We start from the raw sequence: 25,022 nt of genomic DNA on the forward strand, positions 1-25,022 counted from the left end.
GGACATCTTTCTACTCATCACTAATTGAAGAAAATAAGAACAACCCCAGGTTTCTTTTCAGCACTGTAGCCAGGCTGACAAAGAGTCAGAGCTCTATTGAGCTGAGTATTCCATTAACTTTAACTAGTAATGACTTCATGACTTTCTTTGCTAACAAAATTTTAACTATTAGAGAAAAAATTACTCATAACCATCCCAAAGACGTATCGTTATCTTTGGCTGCTTTCAGTGATGCCGGTATTTGGTTAGACTCTTTCTCTCCGATTGTTCTGTCCGAGTTATTTTCATTTGTTACTTCATCCAAACCATCAACATGTTTATTAGACCCCATTCCTACCAGGCTGCTGAAGGAAGCCCTACCATTAATTAATGCTTCGATCTTAAATATGATCAATCTATCTTTATTAGTTGGCTATGTACCACAGGCTTTTAAGGTGGCAGTAATTAAACAATTACTTAAAAAGCCATCACTTGACCCAGCTATCTTAGCTAATTAAAGTTAATTATGGAGTTCCACAAGGTTCTGTGCTAGGACCAATTTTATTCACTTTATACATGCTTCCCTTAGGCAGTATTATTAGACGGTATTGCTTAAATTTTCATTGTTACGCAGATGATACCCAGCTTTATCTATCCATGAAGCCAGAGGACACACACCAATTAGCTAAACTGCAGGATTGTCTTACAGACATAAAGACATGGATGACCTCTAATTTCCTGCTTTTAAACTCAGATAAAACTGAAGTTATTGTACTTGGCCCCACAAATCTTAGAAACATGGTGTCTAATCATATCCTTACTCTGGATGGCATTACCCTGACCTCTAGTAATGCTGTAAGAAATCTTGGAGTCATTTTTGATCAGGATATGTCATTCAAAGCGCATATTAAACAAATATGTAGGACTGCTTTTTTGCATTTACGCAATATCTTTAAAATTAGAAAGGTCTTGTCTCAGAGTGATGCTGAAAAACTAATTCATGCATTTATTTCCTCTAGGCTAGACTATTGTAATTCATTATTATCAGGTTGTCCTAAAAGTTCCCTAAAAAGCCTTCAGTTAATTCAAAATGCTGCAGCTAGAGTACTAACGGGGACTAGAAGGAGAGAGCATATCTCACCCATATTGGCCTCTCTTCATTGGCTTCCTGTTAATTCTAGAATAGAATTTAAAATTCTTCTTCTTACTTATAAGGTTTTGAATAATCAGGTCCCATCTTATCTTAGGGACCTTGTAGTACCATATCACCCCAATAGAGCGCTTCGCTCTCAGACTGCAGGCTTACTTGTAGTTCCTAGGGTTTGTAAGAGTAGAATGGGAGGCAGAGCCTTCAGCTTTCAGGCTCCTCTCCTGTGGAACCAGCTCCCAATTCAGATCAGGGAGACAGACACCCTCTCTACTTTTAAGATTAGGCTTAAAACTTTCCTTTTTGCTAAAGCTTATAGTTAGGGTTGGATCAGGTGACCCTGAACCATCCCTTAGTTATGCTGCTATAGACTTAGACTGCTGGGGGGTTCCCATGATGCACTGTTTCTTTTTATTCACCTCTTTTTGCTCTGTATGCACCACTCTGCATTTAATCATTAGTGATCGATCTCTGCTCCCCTCCACAGCATGTCTTTTTCCTGGTTCTCTCCCTCAGCCCCAACCAGTCCCAGCAGAAGACTGCCCCTCCCTGAGCCTGGTTCTGCTGGAGGTTTCTTCCTGTTAAAAGGGAGTTTTTCCTTCCCACTGTCGCCAAGTGCTTGCTCATAGGGGGTCGTTTTGACCGTTGGGGTTTTTCTGTGGTTATTGTATGGCTTTTGCCTTGCAATATGAAGCGCCTTGGGGCAACTGTTTGTTGTGATTTGGCGCTATATAAATTAAATTGATTTGATTTGATTTGATACAGGCCATCAGCCGACACTCTCCACAAACTGTCTCCTTTGGTGATCTACTCAGGGGCTTTCCACCTGCCAAATGGCAAAGACTCTTCTTTGGCCAGGATTCTTCCTCGGACCCGACTACACTTTGTCAGGTTCCTGTTCGGGCGCCACGTGTCAGATCCCGCTTTTTAGATACACGGCACACGCTCACCCTCCGATGAGTGTGTTTGTGTAAAACCAGCTCTCCGTCTCTGGGGTCCGACCTTCGTGTCTCCACGGGTATTACCCGGCAGGGCTGCACAAAGGCTGTTCAAGCTGGTGGCGAGGAGATTCATCTAGCTGCTCACTGCCTCCATCTGGACGTCCACCCCGCTGAAGCTGATCTCACACCCCGGTTGAATAGCCTTCTCAGGAACTAGGATACGAACCGGCCACGCCCGTTAACAGCAGCTCTCCTCTTATGGATCAGGGCTCTTGGAATGTTGCTAGATTTTAAATTTAGTGACTCGTACAGCGAGTCCCCAGGATGTGTTATTTTCATTAAAAAACCAGACTAACCTTTTAGAGCCTTTTGATGTTGTACACCCAATAAACTTAACTTTTACACCTTAAGAAGCATCAGTAATCCAATATCCGAGCCTTAACACTTTAACTGCATGCTTGGAATTTTATTGCAGGTTTTGCAAGTGCCGATAACATAATCAAAATAGGTTATATGGTGATAATTTCACAACAGTAATTCAAATATAATTAGAATAATGATTGGCAGAGATTTTCTTAATTCAATAATTCTAACTGATCTTACTTTGACTGGGACTGGATTGATTTCTCAACAGATTTTCCTAGGAGTGAGGGAGGAAGGTTTTTGAGGTTAGGATCCCCAGCTCGATGAACTTGATTTCCTCTTCATCAGCTATTAGTTGTTAGCTGACCACGATCCTTGTGTGATATTGTAATCCTTCAGGAAGTTAATCCACACAAGAATTTATTCCGTCTTCAATCAACCAAAAGTTGATCTAATCCATTCTGGTATGCTGTGATATTTCTTGAGAGAGAAATCGTTAAACATTCCCCACTCAGACTTAAGGCCAGTGGTTATTCTCCATTGTTCTGCTACTCCGTGACTGGATGGCCTGAGTGGGAGTTGAAATCTCTCTCAAATGATCTTTTATGGCTCCAGTCCTCTCACTCCAGAATTCCAATTGCTGCTCACAAGATGGTCAAGTATTGTGATCTCCTCGTAGCAGGGGAGTAGTGGCAACAGCACCTCTCCCTGGAAGAATAACCCAGTTTTCTGGTGTTTCAACAAGTTATATATGTTCTTGACTCCAGTCGTCCTCAGATGATCTTGGTTACCATGGGGGCACTGTTGACTCAAAACCTCCTCCCTTCTCCTTCTGCTTTACTGGAAATCTCCGCAGCCCCTACCAGTAACTTATTTCTCAAGTTCCTCTTTTCTGTTAACACTTCAGCTTTTCTGAGAATTCATTCTTTTAATTCATTTCTTCAAAATCACATCAATCATATTCAATCATTTCATTACAACTCTCTTTCACATAAAAACAATTCATATGATCATATACACACATTCTCATTCCTTATTATTCATTTCATTTTTACCAACATCTTAATCATTTGATCAGTTGTTTAACATCAGCTTTTCTTGCCCTACTTGTGACATCTTCTTCACTTCCTCTTTTTCTCTGACTCTGCACTCTTTATGAAAAACAACTCATATAATCATTCATTTCACTTATTTGTAAAATACATCTTCTAGTCAACTCTTAATTTTAACACATTAATACTCCATTTGATCATACTTGTCATGTTAGAATCATTCTTAGACATATTCCATTGTCTTCACCACCGAGTTCATTCCGTGGGCCTCCCCATTTACAATGGAAAAGTCCGGTATGACCTCACTTACTCCTGGAAGGTACCAAACACTGTGCAGTTTAATCCAACAGCATGTATATTAATTCCATGGCTCGTATTATATTCCAAGATGAAAACAAGCTGAAAGCAAGCTTAAAGTCATCTTTCCTGTCACGCGACACGCGGAATTCCTCCGCCTTTGTTCCTCTTTCCATGACAAAAACTCCTGTAACAGTGAAATGTGCTGTTCATTTCTAAACTGGATGCTGTCTTGATGCGGTATGTCCTCTGACTAGCACAGGAATTGTGAAAAGACGTGGACATCAGCACTTTTTCCGGCACATTAAGACAGACGTGCGGAGGAGTTTGGCGCGTCGTGGTGCACTCGCTCGGCGCAAAGAAACGCCGTGATGAAGCCTCACAGGACATGTTGGGACTTGTCCAGCTCAAGCTCAATTTCTCGGATATTCACACGACAGAAAAGCAACCAGAATCCGTCTGAAAGCCGTCCTGAGAGACCAACACTGAGGTAGTTTTGTGCCGCGTCAAGAGCGGCACGGTGGCGCGTCCCTCGGCTTCTTTTTCCATGAAAAAAAAACTCCTGTAACGGTGGAATGTGCCAGAAAAAGTGCTGATGTCCACGTCTTTTCACAATTCCTGTGCTAGTCAGAGGACATACCGGATCAAGACAGCATCCAGTTTAGAAATTAACGGCACATTTCACTGTTACAGGAGTTTTTGTCATGGAAAGAGGAACAAAGGCGGAGGAATTCCGCGCGTTGCGGCGGAGCTGCATGGCGAAAAAAAAAACGCCGTGATGAAGCCTCACAGGACATGTTCTGGCATGTTTAGCTCATGCACAATCACAATCGGATATTCACACGACTGGAAAGCAACTGGAATCCGTCTGAAATCCACCTTTAAGCCGTCCTGTGACACCAACACCGAGGTGGTTTTGTCCCGCGTAATGAACGGCTCCGTGGTGCGTCCCTCGGCTTCTTTTTCCATGAAAAAAAAACTCCTGTAACGGTGGAATGTGCCAGAAAAAGTGCTGATGTCCACATCTTCTGCCTTTTTGTGAAAGTCAGATGAGGTCCCGGATCAACAAAGCCTTCACGTTGGAAATGATCTGGTTGTTTGTGCGGGGTGTCAGCCTGTCCATCGGCGCTGGGAGCGCGCTGCGCTCTCAGCAGTTGTGGGCCGCCCTTAAAGGGGCAGTAACACCCCGTAATCTGTTTAATCCCCATAAAATCGTCCCTGAAAGCCATATTAATTTTTCGAACGGTGTCCACCTGTAGGTCTCTCACAGTTTCTGGCAAAAAATTGATGCAGCAAAGCTCTAAATCGTTCAGACATTTATTCGCAATAAAAAATAGATGAGAGGGGTAGACCACACCTCACTCAAAGCCTGCTCACAGGCGAATGAAGCAACCGACAGGCATGAAAAAACACACATGCGCACGAGGGTTCAAGCTTGGCTGACGCAATCACACGTGATTCAAATCCATATGGTTTTTGAAAAAAATAATAAGGTCGGATACTTTTCTAACAGACCTCGTATGCAATTTATTCTTGCAAGACAGAAGGTATGAAGTGCATGAGTGAACATGTGTGTTTGTGACCCCCATCCGCCCTTCCCGATCAGCCTACACCATCCTACTCAAAGCCAACACACAGATTCTGTCAGGAAGGGCCGACCACCAAAACAACACAAAGACAGACAAGAACGAGAGAGACGTGACTGTGAAGTGAGACACCAAGGAGACGGGGCCCCAACCATACAACATACCAGGACAAACAACCACACATGAACAAACAGTGACAGCAACAGTCTGTTTTCTAATTAGTGAGCATTCATACCTTAATCTAGGACACTAGAGTCTTGATCCCCTTGAGAACACCCAAACCCGAATTGTAGTGATGGCCACAAAGACACAACCATCCACGCACAGAGACCCAGATCACAGCTAAATATCCGATCACTACTGTGACTGGTGTGTTGGGCCATGACAAAAGTACAGAACCTTACCATATGACATGGATCACAACAGCACGTCAGAAGCCATACGGCCGACTGCAAGCAACAGATGGAAATGGGTCCAGGACGCAGGGCCCCAGGAGAAACCAGGAGACAAAAGGCAGCGGAAGGGCACAGAGGCCAGGAAGGGAAGCCACCAGAGCCATTGGGGCAGCATGACAAACCACCAGGGGAACGGCCCAGTGGCACCAGAATGCACCCCCCACACCGCCCCCCCATGGAGGCACAGGAAGCAACCCCATACCCAAGGGAAGCACACAGGGCGCCGGCATGGGCCCACAAAAGGGGGGCCCCAGAACCACACCACCCAGACCACGGCCCCCAAAGGGAGGAGCAAGCGGTGGCAAGGATAGGGGGGCCAAGGATCCACTGCAATCGAACCCAAAGTGCGGGCAGGGACCACCGAGCCAAATGAGGGCAGGGTCCAGCCCACAGACAAGAGACAGGACCCAACACCCTGGGCCAGGAAGCACACGAGGCCCCCAACACCCAAGACTCCCCCAGCACAGCCAGCAGGACCCCCCAAACCTCCCTAGCCCCAATCTAACCCCCCCCCACCTGGACCCCATCCCAAACACCAAAGCACAAGATTGGGAGACCACCCAAGCAAGAGCGGGGCAACCCCCTACACCACGGACACCATGGCCCCCAACCCCCCATCAGCCATTCACCCCCGTGTCAACACCCACGCCCTACCACAACCACCCACCAACGGGCCACGGGACCCTGGGCAACCACAAGCCCCAGAGTAGGGCCCCGAGACCATGGCAGAACCAGAGAGGCAGACCCCCCCCCCGACATCCCTATCTACCCGGGACCAACCCCACATGCCACACTCACCCTCCCTACCAACCCCACCGTAGCTGTTATAATTAATCTCCCTTAATGTGTGCAACCTCTTAAGTGAGCAAAGATAAAGTGTTGCATTAAAAGCAGGGCAGGAAATGGCAGATGGTAGACTGCCGTGGGAGGCCGTGGCACACTGCTGCACTACAGCCTACTCTGCTAACCCACCAACGCCTAGTGACCCCGACTCTAAATTAGTGAATGTGTTTACTAAATGTGTAGAAATAAAGTGTGTGCATTAAAATGGCAGGGCAGGAATGGTGGATGGAGATCGCTGTGGGAGGCTGCAGCGCCCAGCTGTGCCACAGACTGCCCTGCAAACCCATCACCAACACCTGACTGCAAAACTGTATGAACCCTATAATGTGCTACTTAAAACTCAATATGATGTGCGTGCATGTACTGAGCTGGTGAAGTGGATTAAAAGGGTGTGACATGTGAGGCCCAACCACAAGCAGCTGGTGGAAGGGAGAAGCACGATGCAGGGAGCGGGCCACATTCACCGGCCCCACCTTGCCCCACGGCCCACCCCCATACCCAACGGAGGCACCAGGGAAACCATGACATGGGGGGGAGGTGGGCAGTCCGGGAGGAGCACCAGCAGCCCAGGGGAAGAACAAACCAACAGGGGGGACAGGGGGCCAGGCAGCCGGAGATGGATGAGCCACCCCACATGGTCATCCCCAAACCAGGGAAGGCACGAGATGAGACCCAAGAGCGGCAGGGGCAACTGAGGAGCCAGAGGGAGACAGGCGGGCCCCACAGACCCGGAGGGAGAGGCAGGGGCGCGGAGGGCCACATATGCGCTGGATGCCCTTCCTGACACAACACCATATTACGTGGAGAATGGTCAGGGGTGGGGTTTGAACCAGGAACCTTCTGCACTTGAAACAAGCACGCATACCTGCTGGGCCACCACCTGACCACTTTTCATACCAGCGTAACCTGTTTTAATCGCCCTCGTTACATCTTAGATGCGGCTGTTTTGTGCATGAACGTCAGTTCTTTCACCGACTTGGCTTTAATGATTGTTAATTAACAGCCACATGGAGCTCTTACATCTTTAAAACATTCTAAAAATCTTGATTCATGATGTTTTTCATTCAGACTTTATTTTTCAAGTAGCGTGTTGCTCGTGAGGATCCACAGGTTCTAGATTGAGTCGTTTTTATAAAATAGGTAGCTGAAACTTTGCATAAATTATGCAAGGTTTCTATCATTCGCTGTTTCGCAGTTGTGAATCATATGCCATCTCATGGTCCGTGAGTCACGTGAGTAAACAAGGGTTATGATTTAATGTTTTTAGAACCTTAGACCTCAACCGTTTTTAGAAGAGAAATTTTATTTCCTGTCAGTTATGGAATTTTTAATGCTAATTTACTGTCTTAAAGTATTTATAAACTGTTTAGGTTCTTGTTATATACACAGTATCAATATTATTGTTATATTTTATTTTTACTTCTATTTTGTCATTTGATTTTCAAATGGACCACAATGGAAATATGTTTTTTCACTTTCTAGTGTCATCCATGTATTTTTAACGTATTTACAGTTATATTAGACCCCCAATAGAGCGCTTCGCTCTCAGACTGCAGGCTTACTTGTAGTTCCTAGGGTTTGTAAGAGTAGAATGGGAGGCAGAGCCTTCAGCTTTCAGGCTCCTCTCCTGTGGAACCAGCTCCCAATTCAGATCAGGGAGACAGACACCCTCTCTACTTTTAAGATTAGGCTTAAAACTTTCCTTTTTGCTAAAGCTTATAGTTAGGGCTGGATCAGGTGACCCTGAACCATCCCTTAGTTATGCTGCTATAGACGTAGACTGCTGGGGGGTTCCCATGATGCACTGAGTGTTTCTTTCTCTTTTTGCTCTGTATGCACCACTCTGCATTTAATCATTAGTGATCGATCTCTGCTCCCCTCCACAGCATGTCTTTTTCCCGGTTCTCTCCCTCAGCCCCAACCAGTCCCAGCAGAAGACTGCCCCTCCCTGAGCCTGGTTCTGCTGGAGGTTTCTTCCTGTTAAAAGGGAGTTTTTCCTTCCCACTGTTGCCAAGTGCTTGCTCACAGGGGGTTGTTTTGACCGTTGGGGTTTTTCTGTAATTATTGTATGGCTTTTGCCTTACAATATAAAGCGCCTTGGGGCAACTGTTTGTTGTGATTTGGCGCTATATAAATAAAATTGATTTGATTTGATATTATGTACTTACATTGAACTTACTAAATAAAATCACTCACTTAATGCTTTTGTGACATATTTAACAGAAACAGCCCCGCCTCCTCAGATCCTCTAATTTGATCTCAGATTATTAAAAGTCCCCCAGAACACACACACACACACACACACACACACACACACACACACACACACACACACACACACACACACACACACACACACACACACACACACCTGAATTGAAGTGGTAAAAATATTCAAACTACATTTTGTAGTGCAGCAGTAAATGGTGCTCAGTATGTTCATGATGTCCTGCACACTTCAGTAAATGCTCGCTGTGGATCATCTCAACATGCTGTGGGCAAGACAGTGTAGAAATAGCCAAGATAGTTCCAATATTTTGGTGGCGATTTTGGTTCTGTTTGTGTGCAGGTCCGGCTTATGGAGGATGACCAGCACCTCTTGGCTCTCCTGTCATGTCAGGACCAGGCCCGGCCAGGTGGCTGTGGGGAAGTGGTTCTGAGTTCCAACAGTCTGAGTGGTAAAATTATTTTATGTGTTCATGATTTTTGATTTACAACCCAGATGAAGTGAAAAAAAAAGAATTCTGGAACAGCAGGTAGAGTTCTTGTTGTCTCTTGCAGACGTAGGTGGGATGGGGTCCATCCAAAGGTCTTCAGACTGTCTTGTCATAACCATCATGGACCTCCGTGACAGGTCTTCTTCTTCTTCAGACTCTCTAAGCATGCTCAACGTGGTGAGTCTGTACCACCCACCCAGCCTAGACTCACTGCCTTGCAACCTGCTGACTCAGAAGTGTTGCCCCTGGACATCCCACACCCTGCCCCGTTGCCTGCTGGGGGCACTGTGCTTGGTCAGTTCATATACACTGTACTCTGATTTTTTTTTTTTTTTTTTACGAAAGTACCATCAAGGTTCTATCCCAGGAAAGAACCAATAATACTGAAATATGACTGTTAGAACATGACTATACACGTCACTGATGCTGCATTCACATGTTCGCGACAGAAAAACTGCTGAAGCTTACGTTATTGACAGTGGCAGGTGCTGGATGATGACATGCGCCGTGGTCTTTGTGCAGCATTAATCTGGTCAGGTTTGAGAACATGCACTCATCCACCTACATTCCGTCCATTCTCACCTCTCCAAAATAACCATCTATATCAGGGGTGGGCAACTTGTTCCAGAAAGGGCCAAGAGGGTGCAGGTTTTCTTTGCAGCCACAGATTCCACCAGGTGATTTCACTGATTAACTGATTCCACCATTCCAAATCTCCCTCCCCAACAGTCCTATTAGCTGTTGGGGAGGGAGATTTGCTGACTATTATTGCACAGCGACTCCTGGACTTAGAGATGATAAACAACAAATTTGTAGAATCTTCTTGCCTGCTTGGGCTCACCATCAACCATGGCAAAAAAAGGTAAGAATGCAACCAGCAGTACCTCCACCTTCAATGTCCACTGAGAGGACACATCGGAAGGTCATGGAGGACTTCAATTACCTCATCTCATCTTCAACGGTGACTTAGTGGTTAGCACTGGTGCCTCACAGCAAGAAGGTCATAGGATTGATTCCCGGCCTTTCTGTGTGGAGTTTGCATGTTCGCCCCAAGTCTGCGTGGGTTTCCTCTGGGCACTACGGTTTCTTCCCACAATCAAAAAAAAAAATGCTTATTTAGGCTCTGCTCCTTTCTCTGTATATATATATATATATATATATATATATATATATATATATATATATACTCTAATGTTTTACATCCTCATTGAGCACAACTTTGGATGCTGTAGCTCCTCTGATAAAGAAAAATAAAAAAAAATAAGAACCCCAGGTTTCTTTTCAGCACTGTAGCCAGGCTGACAAAGAGTCAGAGCTCTATTGAGCTGAGTATTCCATTAACTTTAACTAGTAATGACTTCATGACTTTCTTTGCTAATAAAATTTTAACTATTAGAGAAAAAATTACTCATAACCATCCCAAAGATGTATCATTATCTTTGGCTGCTTTCAGTAATGCTGGTATTTGCTTAGACTCTTTCTCTCCGATTGTTCTGTCTGAGTTATTTTCATTAGTTACTTCATCCAAACCATCAACATGTTTATTAGACCCCATTCCTACCAGGCTGCTCAAGGAAGCCCTACCATTATTTAATGCTTCAATCTTAAATATGATCAATCTATCTTTATTAGTTGGCTATGTACCACAGGCTTTTAAGGTGGCAGTAATTAAACCATTACTTAAAAAGCCATCACTTGACCCAGCTATCTTAGCTAATTATAGGCCAATTTCCAACCTTCCTTTTCTCTCAAAGATTCTTGAGAGGGTAGTTGTAAAACAGCTAACTGATCATCTGCAGAGGAATGGTCTATTTGAAGAGTTTCAGTCAGGTTTTAGAATTCATCATAGTACAGAAACAGCATTAGTGAAGGTTACAAATGATCTTCTTATGGCCTCGGACAGTGGACTCATCTCTGTGCTTGTTCTGTTAGACCTCAGTGCTGCTTTTGATACTGTTGACCATAAAATTTTATTACAGAGATTAGAGCATGCCATAGGTATTAAAGGCACTGCGCTGCGGTGGTTTGAATCATATTTATCTAATAGATTACAATTTGTTCATGTAAATGGGGAGTCTTCTTCACAGACTAAGGTTAATTATGGAGTTCCACAAGGTTCTGTGCTAGGACCAGTTTTATTCACTTTATACATGCTTCCCTTAGGCAGTATTATTAGAAAGCATTGCTTAAATTTTCATTGTAGAGAAGCTTGAATCTTCGACTGGACTGGGTTGCTTGACGTGAGGACGTTTCGCTTCAAATCGCAGAAGCTTCCTCAGCTAAAATTCTTGCTCTGGTAGTCTGACTTCCGTCTTGAGTCTTGTAGAGAAGAATAAAACAGAAGCCAACAAAAGCTGGAGTTTTTAACCTAACCAGACCCCTCAGCAGGCACCGTCTCTACGGGGATGGGGTAATGAGGGGATGGCAGGGGGAGAGAAGCTGCAGAGAGGTGTATAAGACCACAGCTCTGCCTCCTGGTCCCAACGCTGGACAGTCACAGTTTGGAGGATCCAAGAAAATTGGCCAGATTTCTAGAAATGAGAGCTGCTCCATCCAAAGTAGGATGGATGCCGTCTCTCCTAACAAGACCAGGTTTTCCCCAGAAGCTTTGCCAATTATCTATGAAGCCCACCTCATTTTTTGGACACCACTCAGACAACCAGCAATTCAAGGAGAACATGCGGCTAAACATGTCACTCCCGGTCTGATTGGGGAGGGGCCCAGAGAAAACAACAGAGTCCGACATTGTTTTTGCAAAGTTACACACCGATTTAATGTTAATTTTAGTGACCTCCGATTGACGTAACCGAGTGTCATTACTGCCGACGTGAATTACAATCTTACCAAATTTACGCTTAGCCTTAGCCAGCAATTTCAAATGTCCTTCGATGTCGCCTGCTCTGGCCCCCGGAAGACAATTGACAATGGTTGCTGGTGTCGCTAACTTCACATTTCTCAAAACAGAGTCGCCAATAACCAGAGTTTGATCCTCGGAGGGTGTATCGCTGAGTGGGGAAAAACGGTTAGAGATGTGAACGGGTTGGCGGTGTACACGGGGCTTCTGTTTAGGGCTACGCTTCCTCCTCACAGTCACTCAGTCAGCCTGCTTTCCCGGCTGCTCGGGATCTGCCAGGGGGGAACTAACGGCGGCTAAGCTACCTTGGTCCGCACCGACTACAGGGGCCTGGCTAGCTGTAGAATTTTCCACGGTGCGGAGCCGAGTCTCCAATTCGCCCAGCCTGGCCTCCAAAGCTACGAATAAGCTGCACTTATTACAAGCACCGTTACTGCTAAAGGAGGCCGAGGAATAACTAAACATTTCACACCCAGAGCAGAAAAGTGCGGGAGAGACAGGAGAAGCCGCCATGCTAAATCGGCTAAGAGCTAGTAGCTACGCAACCTAGCGGATTCCTAAAAACACACAAAGTGAATAATGTGTAAATAATTTAGAGGTGATTCAGCAGAAGGAGTGCCTTAGTTAAGGCACCAGACAGGCCATGAAGCAGCACAGGTAACGCACGGCAACAGCGAACGCACGACAACGGTGCTAAAATAAAATAAAAATCCACTAGACACGCTGTGGAGCAGCACAGGTAACGCACGACAACAGTGCTAAAAAAAAATAAAAACGAAAGCGTTAGCAAGCTAGTTAGCTTGCCAACGCTGATGAAAGTTAGCTGATAAAAGTGCTCCGTCGCGATGTTTCGACCGTTAGAGGTCTTCTTTAGGCGTTGGAGCACGGTGAAAAAGTAAAAAAAAAGTAAAAAAGTCTTGAAAAAGACTGTTAGTTCAAAGTCCAAAGCAGCAGGTAGCAGTCTCTGTGTAAACAGTTCCAACAGAGAGCCAAAATTCTGATGCAACGTCTTCCTCCGTGTGTCCACTAGACAGTCAATAGCCTTACTTATAAGGTTTTGAATAATCAGGTCCCATCTTATCTTAGGGACCTCATAGTACCATATCACCCCAATAGAGCGCTTCGCTCTCAGACTGCAGGCTTACTTGTAGTTCCTAGGGTTTGCAAGTGTCATGATTCAGCCTTGTTGGGCCTGGCAGTTATTATTTTGAAGTCTTTTTTCCACGTTTGTGCTCTCTTTCATGCCATGTATCATAGTCATGCTTCAGCTGGTCTTGTTTCTTGTTCTTGTCAGGTTTTCATGTTATCATTGGTTTTGTTTCTGTCAATCATCCTCGTATTTGTTCACTCTTGGTTCCTTATGTAGCTGTAGTTTAGTTCTGTTCATTACATTGTGTGCATTATGCTTTGGTCACAGTTTTTGGTTGTTATTTACCTGCAAGTATTTCCTGTCTGGTTATTTTCCTTTAGTTATTTATTGCACTCTGTTTGCCATTTATTTTGTGTTACTTTATTATGCTTTAGTCACAGGGTTTTGTTATTTACCTGCAGTGCTTCTTATTTGATTATGTTCCATTTGTTATTTATTGCATTTTCTGTTTATCAGTTATCTTGTTTTATTAATTGCATTATTCTCTAGTCACCGGGTTTGTTTATTCTCTGTTTTTCAGTAATTTATTTTGGCTCTTCTCATTTGTGATTTCAGTTATGCTTTTATGTCCGGTTTTGTTTTCAGTTCTCATGTTCATGCTCTGTCCTTGGTTTCTGTTTTTGCTTCATCTTCTTTGTTTGCCCCTACACCAGCTCTTGTGTCCTCGCCTGTCACTATGACTCTTTTTGCTATGTGTTTTCTTCCACTTCCACTCTTGCACCTGCTCACGTGTCTTTGTCTCTTTCATCACTCCACTCTGTGTTTTCCTGCCTTCACTTTCTTGCACTGTGCACAGTCTTTGTCTTTCCCAGTCACTCCCCTTCCAGAACTTTCACTGACACCTGCATCTTGTTTCACTGATTACACCACCAGTTATTTAAGCCCTCACAGTCTCACAGCTCATCGCCAGATCATTGTCTTAGTACACTTTCCAGCGCCCATCATAGTCCTGTTTTTTGTCCTCCCGTGTTCTGAACTTTGCTCTGTACCTCGACCATGGCTTTTGCTTCATCCCGGATGTCTGAGTTTGCTTGTGCCTCTGAACCCTGCTCGTTTGTGACTGCGTCTCAGCCTGATCCTGTTTGTACCTCTGCCACGCTGACTGATTACATGTGTACCAAAACCAAGCCTGGAATAAAGACCATGATTTCTCCTACACCAAAGCCTAGTCTGGGGGTTTGTATTGTGGGTCCAGCCGCTCCTGGTGACGGGCTCCTGCCCGCCCTGACAGTACGATCTGGCCAGAATATGGACTCCACAGACTCCACTCCAGCCAAGGATACTGCTGCGGTACTCCCAGATATTGAGGTGTCAAAGAGGATTTTTTCTGACCTCTCATTTGTTTTGTCTGTTTTCGTGACTGTTACACCCCTGGAGAGAAATTTGATTTTCTTGACCAGGCTTGGGATTTGGTGAATGCAAATCCGTGGCTGTTTGATTATTTCCCAGAGCTTCTGAGCCTGGATGACGTTTTTTGTCTTCAGAAGCGTCCAGATTGGATGAAGCGACCTGAGGCCTACTTGCCGTCTGAGGATGATTATGAGTCTGACTGGACAGATGTGGATGAGGACGAGGACTCTGAGTCAGAGCAATTAGCTTTGCAGAACATGGCTATGTCTTTGTTCAAGATTCAGGACTTGTTTTTTGACTATCAGGACTGCTACAGTAAGCAGGGAAAACAGCACATTTTTTCGGCACTCGACCAGATCTTTTTAGCCGAACCAGAGCTGCTAACCACATTTCCGGAGCTGAGAGACATAAAAACGATGTTTGAGCAGGGTGAGGCCCCTTCTTGCATTGAGGACCCCATGGACCTTTTATTTGAGTCCGACCTCACCGCCACCTGTTGTGAGGAGCCGCGCGTCATTATGCTTTCTGATGCCGCTCTCGCTCCACCCTGGTACGACATAACACCAAAGCCGACCACTTACCTCACGTCTCCTGTTCCAGAGATGTCACCTCCTAAGCCTGCTCCACGGCGAAACCCAGCGATGTCCAGAATTTCGTACCCAGAACCCACGAAGCCACTCATCCCGGTCGCTACCTCCACAGCGCGTCTGGCACTCATCGTTGCGGTACCGGCGCCACGAAGATTGCGCACACCACAGCATGAGCCTCAGGTTCCAGCTTCAGAGACCCCTGCACCGATGATCACCTCTGGTCTTGTGTTGCCCAACTCCTCTATTGCGATCACTCTTCCTAGATCAGCTGAACTCATACCTCCGAGATCGCGGATAGAGCCATCGGGAAAATCCCCATCATCCTAGAGCTCAGCCTCAGCTGCGGTGCATGGTCCGCCGCCTGAAGTTGATGATGTCTCGGCACACACCACATCACCTTCATCCACCGAGTCATCTGCAGCCTGCCCGGCCTCTTTGCTGCCTGAAGCCGCGTCTGCTTCTGCGAGCCTCATGGCAGCCTTGCCGGTGACGTCACTCATGTCAACTGCTTCAATGATGCCGGCTGTGTTGATCCCGGCACGCTCCACGTCACCTGTCACAGCTCTGTCCGCAATACCAGCTGATCCCATCTCGGCGCACCCTACGTTCACATTGTCTTCTTCAGCTACTAAATCACCCACAGCCTGTTCTGCCTCTCTGTCACCTGCAGCTGAATCTGCTTCCGTGTGTGACGCGGCCGAACCGCTGGTGACGTCACGCGAAGCTGCTGCTACTGTCACACCGGCCGTGTGTTTACCGGCCCGCTCCGCCTCTCCGTCGCCTGCTGTCGACTCAGCTTTCATGTGCTTCACTGCAGATTCACCCTCGGTGGCCGCTGAAGAGGTTTCCATGTGCCCGGCGACATGACCGGCAGCGAGAGTGCGTTTCACGCGCACACACCGCCGATCAGGGCAGCCGGTCCAGAGGACCTCCTTGGCGCTCCAGTGTTCATCTCAAAGACGACCTCTGAGTATAACAACTGTGGGACGGTTAGTGTCTTTTCACTTTTCATCTGGTTAATGCTGATCTGTTTTCATGCCAGTGAATCTGTTAGGAATTACTTGAAGGCATCATGTCAAAATCTGACATGGTTATTCAGTGAGGCAATAGAACATCTGTTAAGGATATCATGTCTGAGACGGAGATGGATTTCTTGCAAAATTGTTAAAAATATGTTAAATCTGCCACATCGAGTTCTGAAATGTGTCTCATACAAGCCACTGCTGAAATTCATGATTTTCATATGTTTAATGCTGGGCTACATACTTATGTCAGTGTCTGATTCCTCCCCGGGGAATGTCTGTAATTTTGGAGAATTTAACTTCACTCACGCAGGTGCTGAGTCCTTTCGTTCGTCCTCGGATCACATTCCCGATCACGTTTTGACTTTATCTGGAGGAGTCAGCTGTTTTTGGGTGATTTGAAGAAATGGTTTTTCAGTGGTAGCTCACTGTCAGATGAGGTTTCTTTGCATTACCTGTGTTCCATGTCATGCAAATCGGTGCGATACTTATTTAGTTTTTGCTTCATACCAATCTACACCTCCCATATACTTCCTGTGGTTTCTCACCTTGGTACTTTAGTAAAATCATGTAAATCTCTGCTGAGTCCATACTCTTTTGATTGGCTTCAATGCAGACATTGGAAGTAGGACCATTTGTACGGTTCTTATGGGGGTTATGGATTAGCCTGGGCTTTGCTTTTTCCCCTGTTTCACTGTTTTACCCATTTAAGGAGTATCCCCTTTAGGCGGTTGGTTCCGCTTATACGGGGTCCTAAATGTTTTGACCGTCGTTCTAGCTTGATTGATGCCGCTGACTCCACCCCTAAGCCCAATGCCCCCCATTGTCTCTGATTCTATCATGCGCTGTGATAAGCCACATGGTCACCCTCCGGACCCTGTCTTAGGTCAGTCCCGTGACATTTTCATGCACCGGGTCCCATCGTATGGCCGACCTCCTGCTGTGGTTTATAGCCCTGTTTTCCACCCACTGGTTCCCTGGCCTGTTTTTGGTCGTGTTCTCAGTCTTCCTCGGGGTCTCCAGCCTTTTGGGCCTGGTGAAGTGGCCCCTGTCTCTGGGTTCCCCCCGTCCTGGGTCCCCCGGCCTCCCGCCCATTGTCGGGTTGGGTCTGTGGTTCTCTGGGGACCGCCGGTGTCGGTCCATTGGGGGGAGGTACTGTCATGATTCAGCCTTGTTGGGCCTGGCTGTTATTATTTTGAAGTCTTTTTTCCACGTTTGTGCTCTCTTTCATGACATGTATCATAGTCATGCTTCAGCTGGTCTTGTTTCTTGTTCTTGTCAGGTTTTCATGTTATCATTGGTTTTGTTTCTGTCAATCATCCTCGTATTTGTTCACTCTTGGTTCCTTATGTAGCTGTAGTTTAGTTCTGTTCATTACATTGTGTGCATTATGCTTTGGTCACAGTTTTTGGTTGTTATTTACCTGCAAGTATTTCCTGTCTGGTTATTTTCCTTTAGTTATTTATTGCACTCTGTTTGCCATTTATTTTGTGTTACTTTATTATGCTTTAGTCACAGGGTTTTGTTATTTATCTGCAGTGCTGCTTATTTGATTATGTTCCATTTGTTATTTATTGCATTTTCTGTTTATCAGTTATCTTGTTTTATTAATTGCATTATTCTCTAGTCACCGGGTTTGTTTATTCTCTGTTTTTCAGTAATTTATTTTGGCTCTTCTCATTTGTGATTTCAGTTATGCTTTTATGTCCGGTTTTGTTTTCAGTTCTCATGTTCATGCTCTGTCCTGGTTATAGTTGTATTTTAATCTGTCCTTGGTTTCTGTTTTTGCTTCATCTTCTTTGTTTGCCCCTACACCAGCTCTTGTGTCCTCACCTGTCACTATGACTCTTTTTGCTATGTGTTTTCTTCCACTTCCACTCTTGCACCTGCTCATGTGTCTTTGTCTCTTTCATCACTCCACTCTGTGTTTTCCTGCCTTCACTTTCTTGCACTGTGCACAGTCTTTGTTTTCCCCGGTCACGCCCCTTCCAGAACTTTCACTGACACCTGCATCTTGTTTCACTGATTACACCACCAGTTATTTAAGCCCTCACAGTCTCACAGCTCATCGCCAGATCATTGTCTTAGTACACTTTCCAGCGCCCATCATAGTCCTGTTTTTTGTCCTGCCGTGTTCTGAACTTTGCTCTGTACCTCGACCATGGCTTTTGCTTCATCCCGGATGTCTGAGTTTGCTTGTGCCTCTGAACCCTGCTCGTTTGTGACTGCGTCTCAGCCTGATCCTGTTAGTACCTCTGCCACGCTGACTGATTACATGTGTACCGAAACCAAGCCTGGAATAAAGACCATGATTTCTCCTACACCAAAGCCTAGTCTGGGGGTTTGCATTGTGGGTCCAGCCGCTCCTGGTGCGGGCTCCTGCCCGCCCTGACAGCAAGAGTAGAATGGGAGGCAGAGCCTTCAGCTTTCAGGCTCCTCTCCTCTGGAACCAGCTCCCAATTCAGATCAGGGAGACCGACACCCTCTCTACTTTTAAGATTAGGCTTAAAACTTTTCTTTTTGCTAAAGCTTATAGTTAGGGCTGGATCAGGTGACCCTGAACCATCCCTTAGTTATGCTGCTATAGACTTAGACTGCTGGGGGGTTCCCATGATGCACTGAGTGTTTCTTTCTCTTTTTGCTCTGTATGCACCACTCTGCATTTAATCATTAGTGATCAATCTCTGCTCCCCTCCACAGCATGTCTTTTTCCTGGTTCTCTCCCTCAGCCCCAACCAGTCCCAGCAGAAGACTGCCCCTCCCTGAGCCTGGTTCTGCTGGAGGTTTCTTCCTGTTAAAAGGGAGTTTTTCCTTCCCACTGTCGCCAAGTGCTTGCTCACAGGGGGTCGTTTTGACCGTTGGGGTTTTTACATCATTATTGTATGGCTTTGCCTTACAATATAAAGCGCCTTGGGGCAACTGTTTGTTGTGATTTGGCACTATATAAATAAAATTGATTTGATTTGATTAATGTGAAGCCAAAACTGTTAAATTTCATGATAATCGTGTCATGGGTATTAAGCTAGTCGACACGACACGCAAAGTCCTGATTTGAAATGTGTATATGCCCTTTGATGATCATTCTTACAGCAGTGACAATTATGAATCATTGATGTATTATTTAGGTTTTATACACTCTGTTGTTCAGAACAGTGAAACCTCATGTGTTTTTGCCATGGGTGACTTGAATGCTGGTGTCCACAATTCAGTTTTTGGCAATGAAATGTTCAATTTTTGTGAAGAGTTTGGATATATTATATCTTGGTCAGAGCTGCGTCAGTCACAGTCAGTCAGAGCTGCGTGTGGTCAGAGCGAGCTGCAAAAAGTTTGTACCTGAGTTTTCAGAGGTGGTGTTTGTAGTTGCTATCTGCCACGCCGGTGTTTGCCAACCCGGACAGTGGGAATACCACCTCAACCGGCAACTTAGCCCAGCGACTGGACACCAACAACGTCCGAGGCCCAACGTGGTGAATTCACTGAGGCCGCGCGCTGCGTCACGAGTGTCGCTTCCCCGAGGCCTCGTGCAGCCACCGCGGATCCATCAGCGCGGAAACACCGAGGCCGCGCGGCACCAGCGCAGTGCAGATCCATCCCGGTGACAAACAACGCAGGCTGTTAACATCGGCGATCGACAAGCTGCTCATAAGCCGACCATGGGGCCTAAGAAGGTTCTGACAGCGGAGGAAGGTGACGATATTAAAAAATCTCTGGACTTTTTATCAGAGGAGATTTCTGTTGTGAAGCAGCAACAGAAATCAATCATGGATCTGGTGGAGGAGGTGAAGGCATTACGGCTCCAGAATGCCGAGAAAGACCGGCATCTGGTGCAGCTGGAAAATAGAGTGGCTGAGTTGGAGCAGTACACCAGAATTAACGACGTCATCATCACAGGTCTTCACATCAAACCACGGTCCTACGCACGGGCGGTAACAGATGAGAGCGGAGGGGAGCCCAGTGAACAGGAGGTCAGCTCTGTGGAAAAACAGGTTGCTGATTTCCTCCTATCTAAAGGTATAGAAATGGATTTAAATAACATTGAAGCGTGCCACCCTCTGCCCCGGAGAAATGACGGTGATAAACGAACCGTCATCATGAGATTCATCAACAGAAAACACAAAACAGCACTGTTAAAACAAGGAAGAAAACTGAAAGGGACAAACGTATTCATCAATGAACATCTCACCAAACGGAATGCCGACATCGCCAGGAAAGCACGCTTCTTAAAGAAACAGGGAAAAATCCAGCACACATGGACTTCAAACTGTAAAATATTCATCAAACTGAACGGATCACCAGAACAAGCAAAAGTCATGGCAATAAGGAACATCGAGGAGCTGGACAAATATGAACAATAGTGTTTCTTAAAGTGAGGATCTGGACAAATATGACCAATAAGGTATGAGGACACAAACACATCACAACACCATGACACAGACCAGAGGAACCTATTCATCTACTACCTATTCATCTACATCTGGAGACAAGAAGGATATAACTCAAAGGATTGCTGATCATGGAAAAGTAGAACTGAGAACATTTAAATACACAGATCACAATGTACTGGACTTGGAGCACGATATAGACCCGGACAATAATTTCTTCTCAAATATCAGTGACAGTTGTTGCTATTATACAGATGAACAGTTTAATCGGATCATTAAAACGGATAACAAATTATCAATAATCCATTTCAACAGCAGAAGTCTATATGCAAACTTTAACAACATTAAAGAATATTTAAGTCAGTTTAAAAAAATATTTAACATAATTGCTATATCAGAAACATGGATCAATGAAGATAAAGGAATGGATTTTGAACTGGATGGATATGAATTTAACTGTGTAAACAGAAAAAATAAGAGTGGAGGAGGAGTGGCTGTGTATGTGGATAAGAACATGGATTATAAAATAGTAGACAATATGACAACTGTGATTGATAACTTATTAGAATGTATAACTATTGAAATATGTGAAGAAAAAAGCAAAAATGTATTAGTCAGCTGTATATATAGAGCACCAGGATCTAGTATTGAAACATTCACTGACTGTATGGGAAAAATGTTCTCAAAAACTAATCAAAAAACTGTGTTCATTTGTGGTGACTTAAATATTGATCTGCTCAATCCAAATAAGCATAAAATAACAGATGAATTTATCAGTATAATGTACAGTATGAGTTTATATCCAAAAATCACCAGGCCAAGCAGAATTACATCCCATAGTGCCACCTTAATTGATAATATATTCAGCAATGATATTGAGAATAACACTGTGAGTGGATTATTAATCAATGACATTAGTGATCATCTACCAGTTTTCATCGTTTATAATAGAAACCATCGGCGGAATCAGCCAGAGGAGAAAATAAAATACAGGCGAGTGCGGACAGAGGAAAACATGAACACACTAAAGAAGGATTTACAGGAGCAAAACTGGGAAAAGGTAGACAGTGAAAGTGATGTTGATAGTGCATATGAAACTTTTTTACAAATATTTACATCATTATATGATAAAAATTGTCCAATTAAACAAGACTACAGAAAACAAAAAATCCAAGCTCGACCATGGATGACGAAAGGGTTACGAAATGCATGTAATAAGAAAAATACACTGTATAGAGAATTCATAAAACTAAAGACTAAAGAGGCAGAAAATAGATATAAGAAATACAAAAATAGATTAACTAATATTATACGGGTATGTAGGAAGGAATATTATAGTAACATATTATATAATAACAAAAACAATATTAAAGGAATATGGGATATATTAAATAGCATTATCAAAAATGGTAATAAAAAACAGAGTTACCCTCAGTATTTCATTGATAATAATGTCAAGAAGGAAAATAAGGATGAGGTAGTCAACGGTTTTAATAATTTTTTTGTAAATATTGGACCAAGCTTGGCAGAAAAAATTCCCGATTCCCAACCTGAGGATTGGGATAATAATCTCATAGAAAGAAATCCCTGTTCAATGTTCCTCACAGCAGTGGATGGAAATGAAATTATAGACATTGTGAATAATTGTAAATATAAAACATCTACCGATTTAAATGAAATTGATATGGTGGTAAAACAGGTCATTGAATGGATTGTAGAACCATTAACATACATCTGCAACTTATCATTTCAAACCGGTAAATTTCCCAATCAAATGAAAATAGCTAAGGTTGTGCCGCTGTATAAGACTGGGGATAGACACCACTTCACAAATTATAGACCTGTTTCTTTGCTTCCACAATTTTCCAAATTATTAGAAAAGTTATTCAATAATAGATTAGACAAATTCATAAATAAACATAAATTACTTACTGATAGTCAATATGGATTCAAAGCACATAGTTCAACATCACTTGCATTAATAGAATCAGTTGAGGAGATTACAAACGCCATAGACCACAAATTACATTCAGTTGGAATATTTATAGACCTTAAAAAGGCTTTTGATACAATTAATCATGACATATTAATCAATAAACTTGAACAGTATGGGATTAGGGGGTTGGTGTTGCACTGGGTGAGAAGCTACTTAAGTAACAGAAAACAGTTTGTGAAGTTGGGGGAATATACATCATCATGCTTGGACAATGCTTGTGGCGTCCCACAGGGGTCAGTATTGGGTCCAAAACTGTTTCTAATTTATATAAATGATATTGTCAATGTTTCCAAAATATTAAAATTAGTATTATTTGCAGATGACACAAGCATTTTTTGTTCAGGGGGGGATTTGCAGGAGTTACTGAGGAGGATCAGTATAGAAATGGGAAAATTGAAAATATGGTTTGACAGAAATAAATTATCATTAAACTTAAGTAAAACAAAATACATGTTATTTGGCTATTGTAATACAGACATACAGGTTCAGTTACAAGTCGAGGGGGTAGATATTGAAAGGGTACATGAAAATAAGTTTCTGGGGGTGATAATAGATGATAAGATAAACTGGAAGACTCATATAAAACATATACAAAGTAAACTGTCAAGAAGCATTTCAGTTCTAAACAAAGCGAAACATATTCTGGACCACAACTCACTCCGCATTCTTTACTGCTCACTGGTTTTACCATATTTACAGTACTGTGCAGAGGTATGGGGTAATACTTATAAAGGTACAACACAATCACTATCAGTAATGCAGAAAAGAGCTATAAGAATTATTCATAATACTGGCTATAGAGATCATACAAATCCACTATTTTTACAATCCAAATTATTAAAATTCACAGACTTGGTTCATTTTCGAACAGTACAAATTGTGTATAAAGCAATAAACAATTTACTTCCAGCAAATATTAAAAATATGTTTTTTAACAGATCAGGGGATTACAGTCTGAGGGGGAAATTTAATTTAAAGCATCAGTGGGCACGAACAACATTAAAAGGTTTCTGTATTTCTGTCTGTGGGGTGAGGATGTGGAACAGATTGGGAGTGGGGCTCAAGCAATGTCCAAGCATGAACCAGTTCAAACAGCGGTACAAAAATATGGTTTTTTCTGGGTATAGGGAGGAGGAAGGGTAATGAGGGTTAGGGTGTTTTTGTTTTTTGCTTCAGCTTGTAAATATATAGTATTTTGTATGTAAGTAGGTATGTGTAGGTGTATATTTATGTTTGTGTATATATATGTATATGTGTATGTATGTTGATGTGTATATGTATGTGTATGTGTATATATATGTATATATATATATTGATATCAGTTTAGGTGTGTAGGAATTTATGTGTATATGTGGCAAAGGGTATTACTGGTTGTGGGGAAGAAGGGGTAGGGATAAATAAGCTGATGCTTCACCCTACCCCTTTTCGGACATGTTGGGTACACAGTAGGAACTTTTTTGTTGTTGTCTTTACTGATCTATCTTGTAATTGTTGTTCTATCAAATGTTCGAAATAAACAGTTTTCATTCATTCATTCATTCATTCATTCTGATGTACACTCAACAAAAATATAAACGCAACACTTTTGGTTTTGCTCCCATTTTGTATGAGTTGAACTCAAAGATCTAAAACTTTTTCCACATACACACTGGGCCTCATGTATCAGTGTTGCGCACTTGTGGCGTAAATTTACGGCATAAACTTGAAATACACCAAAGTCGCCGTGACATGTATCAAGCAGTGTGCACCTGCCCATTTCTGGCGTACGCCTGATGTGATCTTGATAAATGTGGCGGGTGGAAACGATCGTAATTATAATAAACACGCCCATAAATATTCAGACTCCGCTTCAGACACACCTTCATTTTACGACATGGAAGCCGGGAGACGGCAAACAAAAAGAACTCCACCAATCACGACGCGTGCCAATAGAGCGTCAAAAGCGGCCGTCGCATCAATTGTTTTGTAGTATATAATCAATAAAGTGTTACAGTGGTCCCTCATTAATCACTGGAGTTACCTTCTAAAAAGTAGCCCGTAATACACGAAACCGCGACGTAGTCAGCGTTATTTTTTACAATTATTATAGACGTTTCAAAGCTGTAGAACCCCTCACTACACAGTTTATACACTTTTCTCAATCAGGCATGAAAATTTTCTCACTTTTCTCTCGTGTGTAAACACTCTCAAAATTCAAACCTTAGTAGGAAAATAATACCAAACTGTTTTCAGGCCCAAACATTTGTTTGAGAAATAAAAATAGAACTTTTCCTATAAATAATTATGATGGCTTTTAGA

General features: G+C 43.6%; 1 protein-coding gene across 1 annotated transcript in view; it reads left to right on the forward strand.

The window, feature by feature from the left end:
- Nucleotides 1-25,022, forward strand: part of LOC117507517 — a 125,906-nt gene that overhangs the window by 73,252 nt on the left and 27,632 nt on the right. The window contains exons 7-8 of the mRNA XM_034167385.1: nt 9,233-9,341; nt 9,445-9,674. Coding sequence (XP_034023276.1) covers nt 9,233-9,341; nt 9,445-9,674 — 339 coding nt within the window. The remainder of the gene's footprint in view (nt 1-9,232; nt 9,342-9,444; nt 9,675-25,022) is intronic.

This window comes from Thalassophryne amazonica, chromosome 3 (assembly GCF_902500255.1).
Source record: "Thalassophryne amazonica chromosome 3, fThaAma1.1, whole genome shotgun sequence".
Classification (NCBI taxonomy): Eukaryota; Metazoa; Chordata; class Actinopteri; order Batrachoidiformes; family Batrachoididae; genus Thalassophryne; species Thalassophryne amazonica.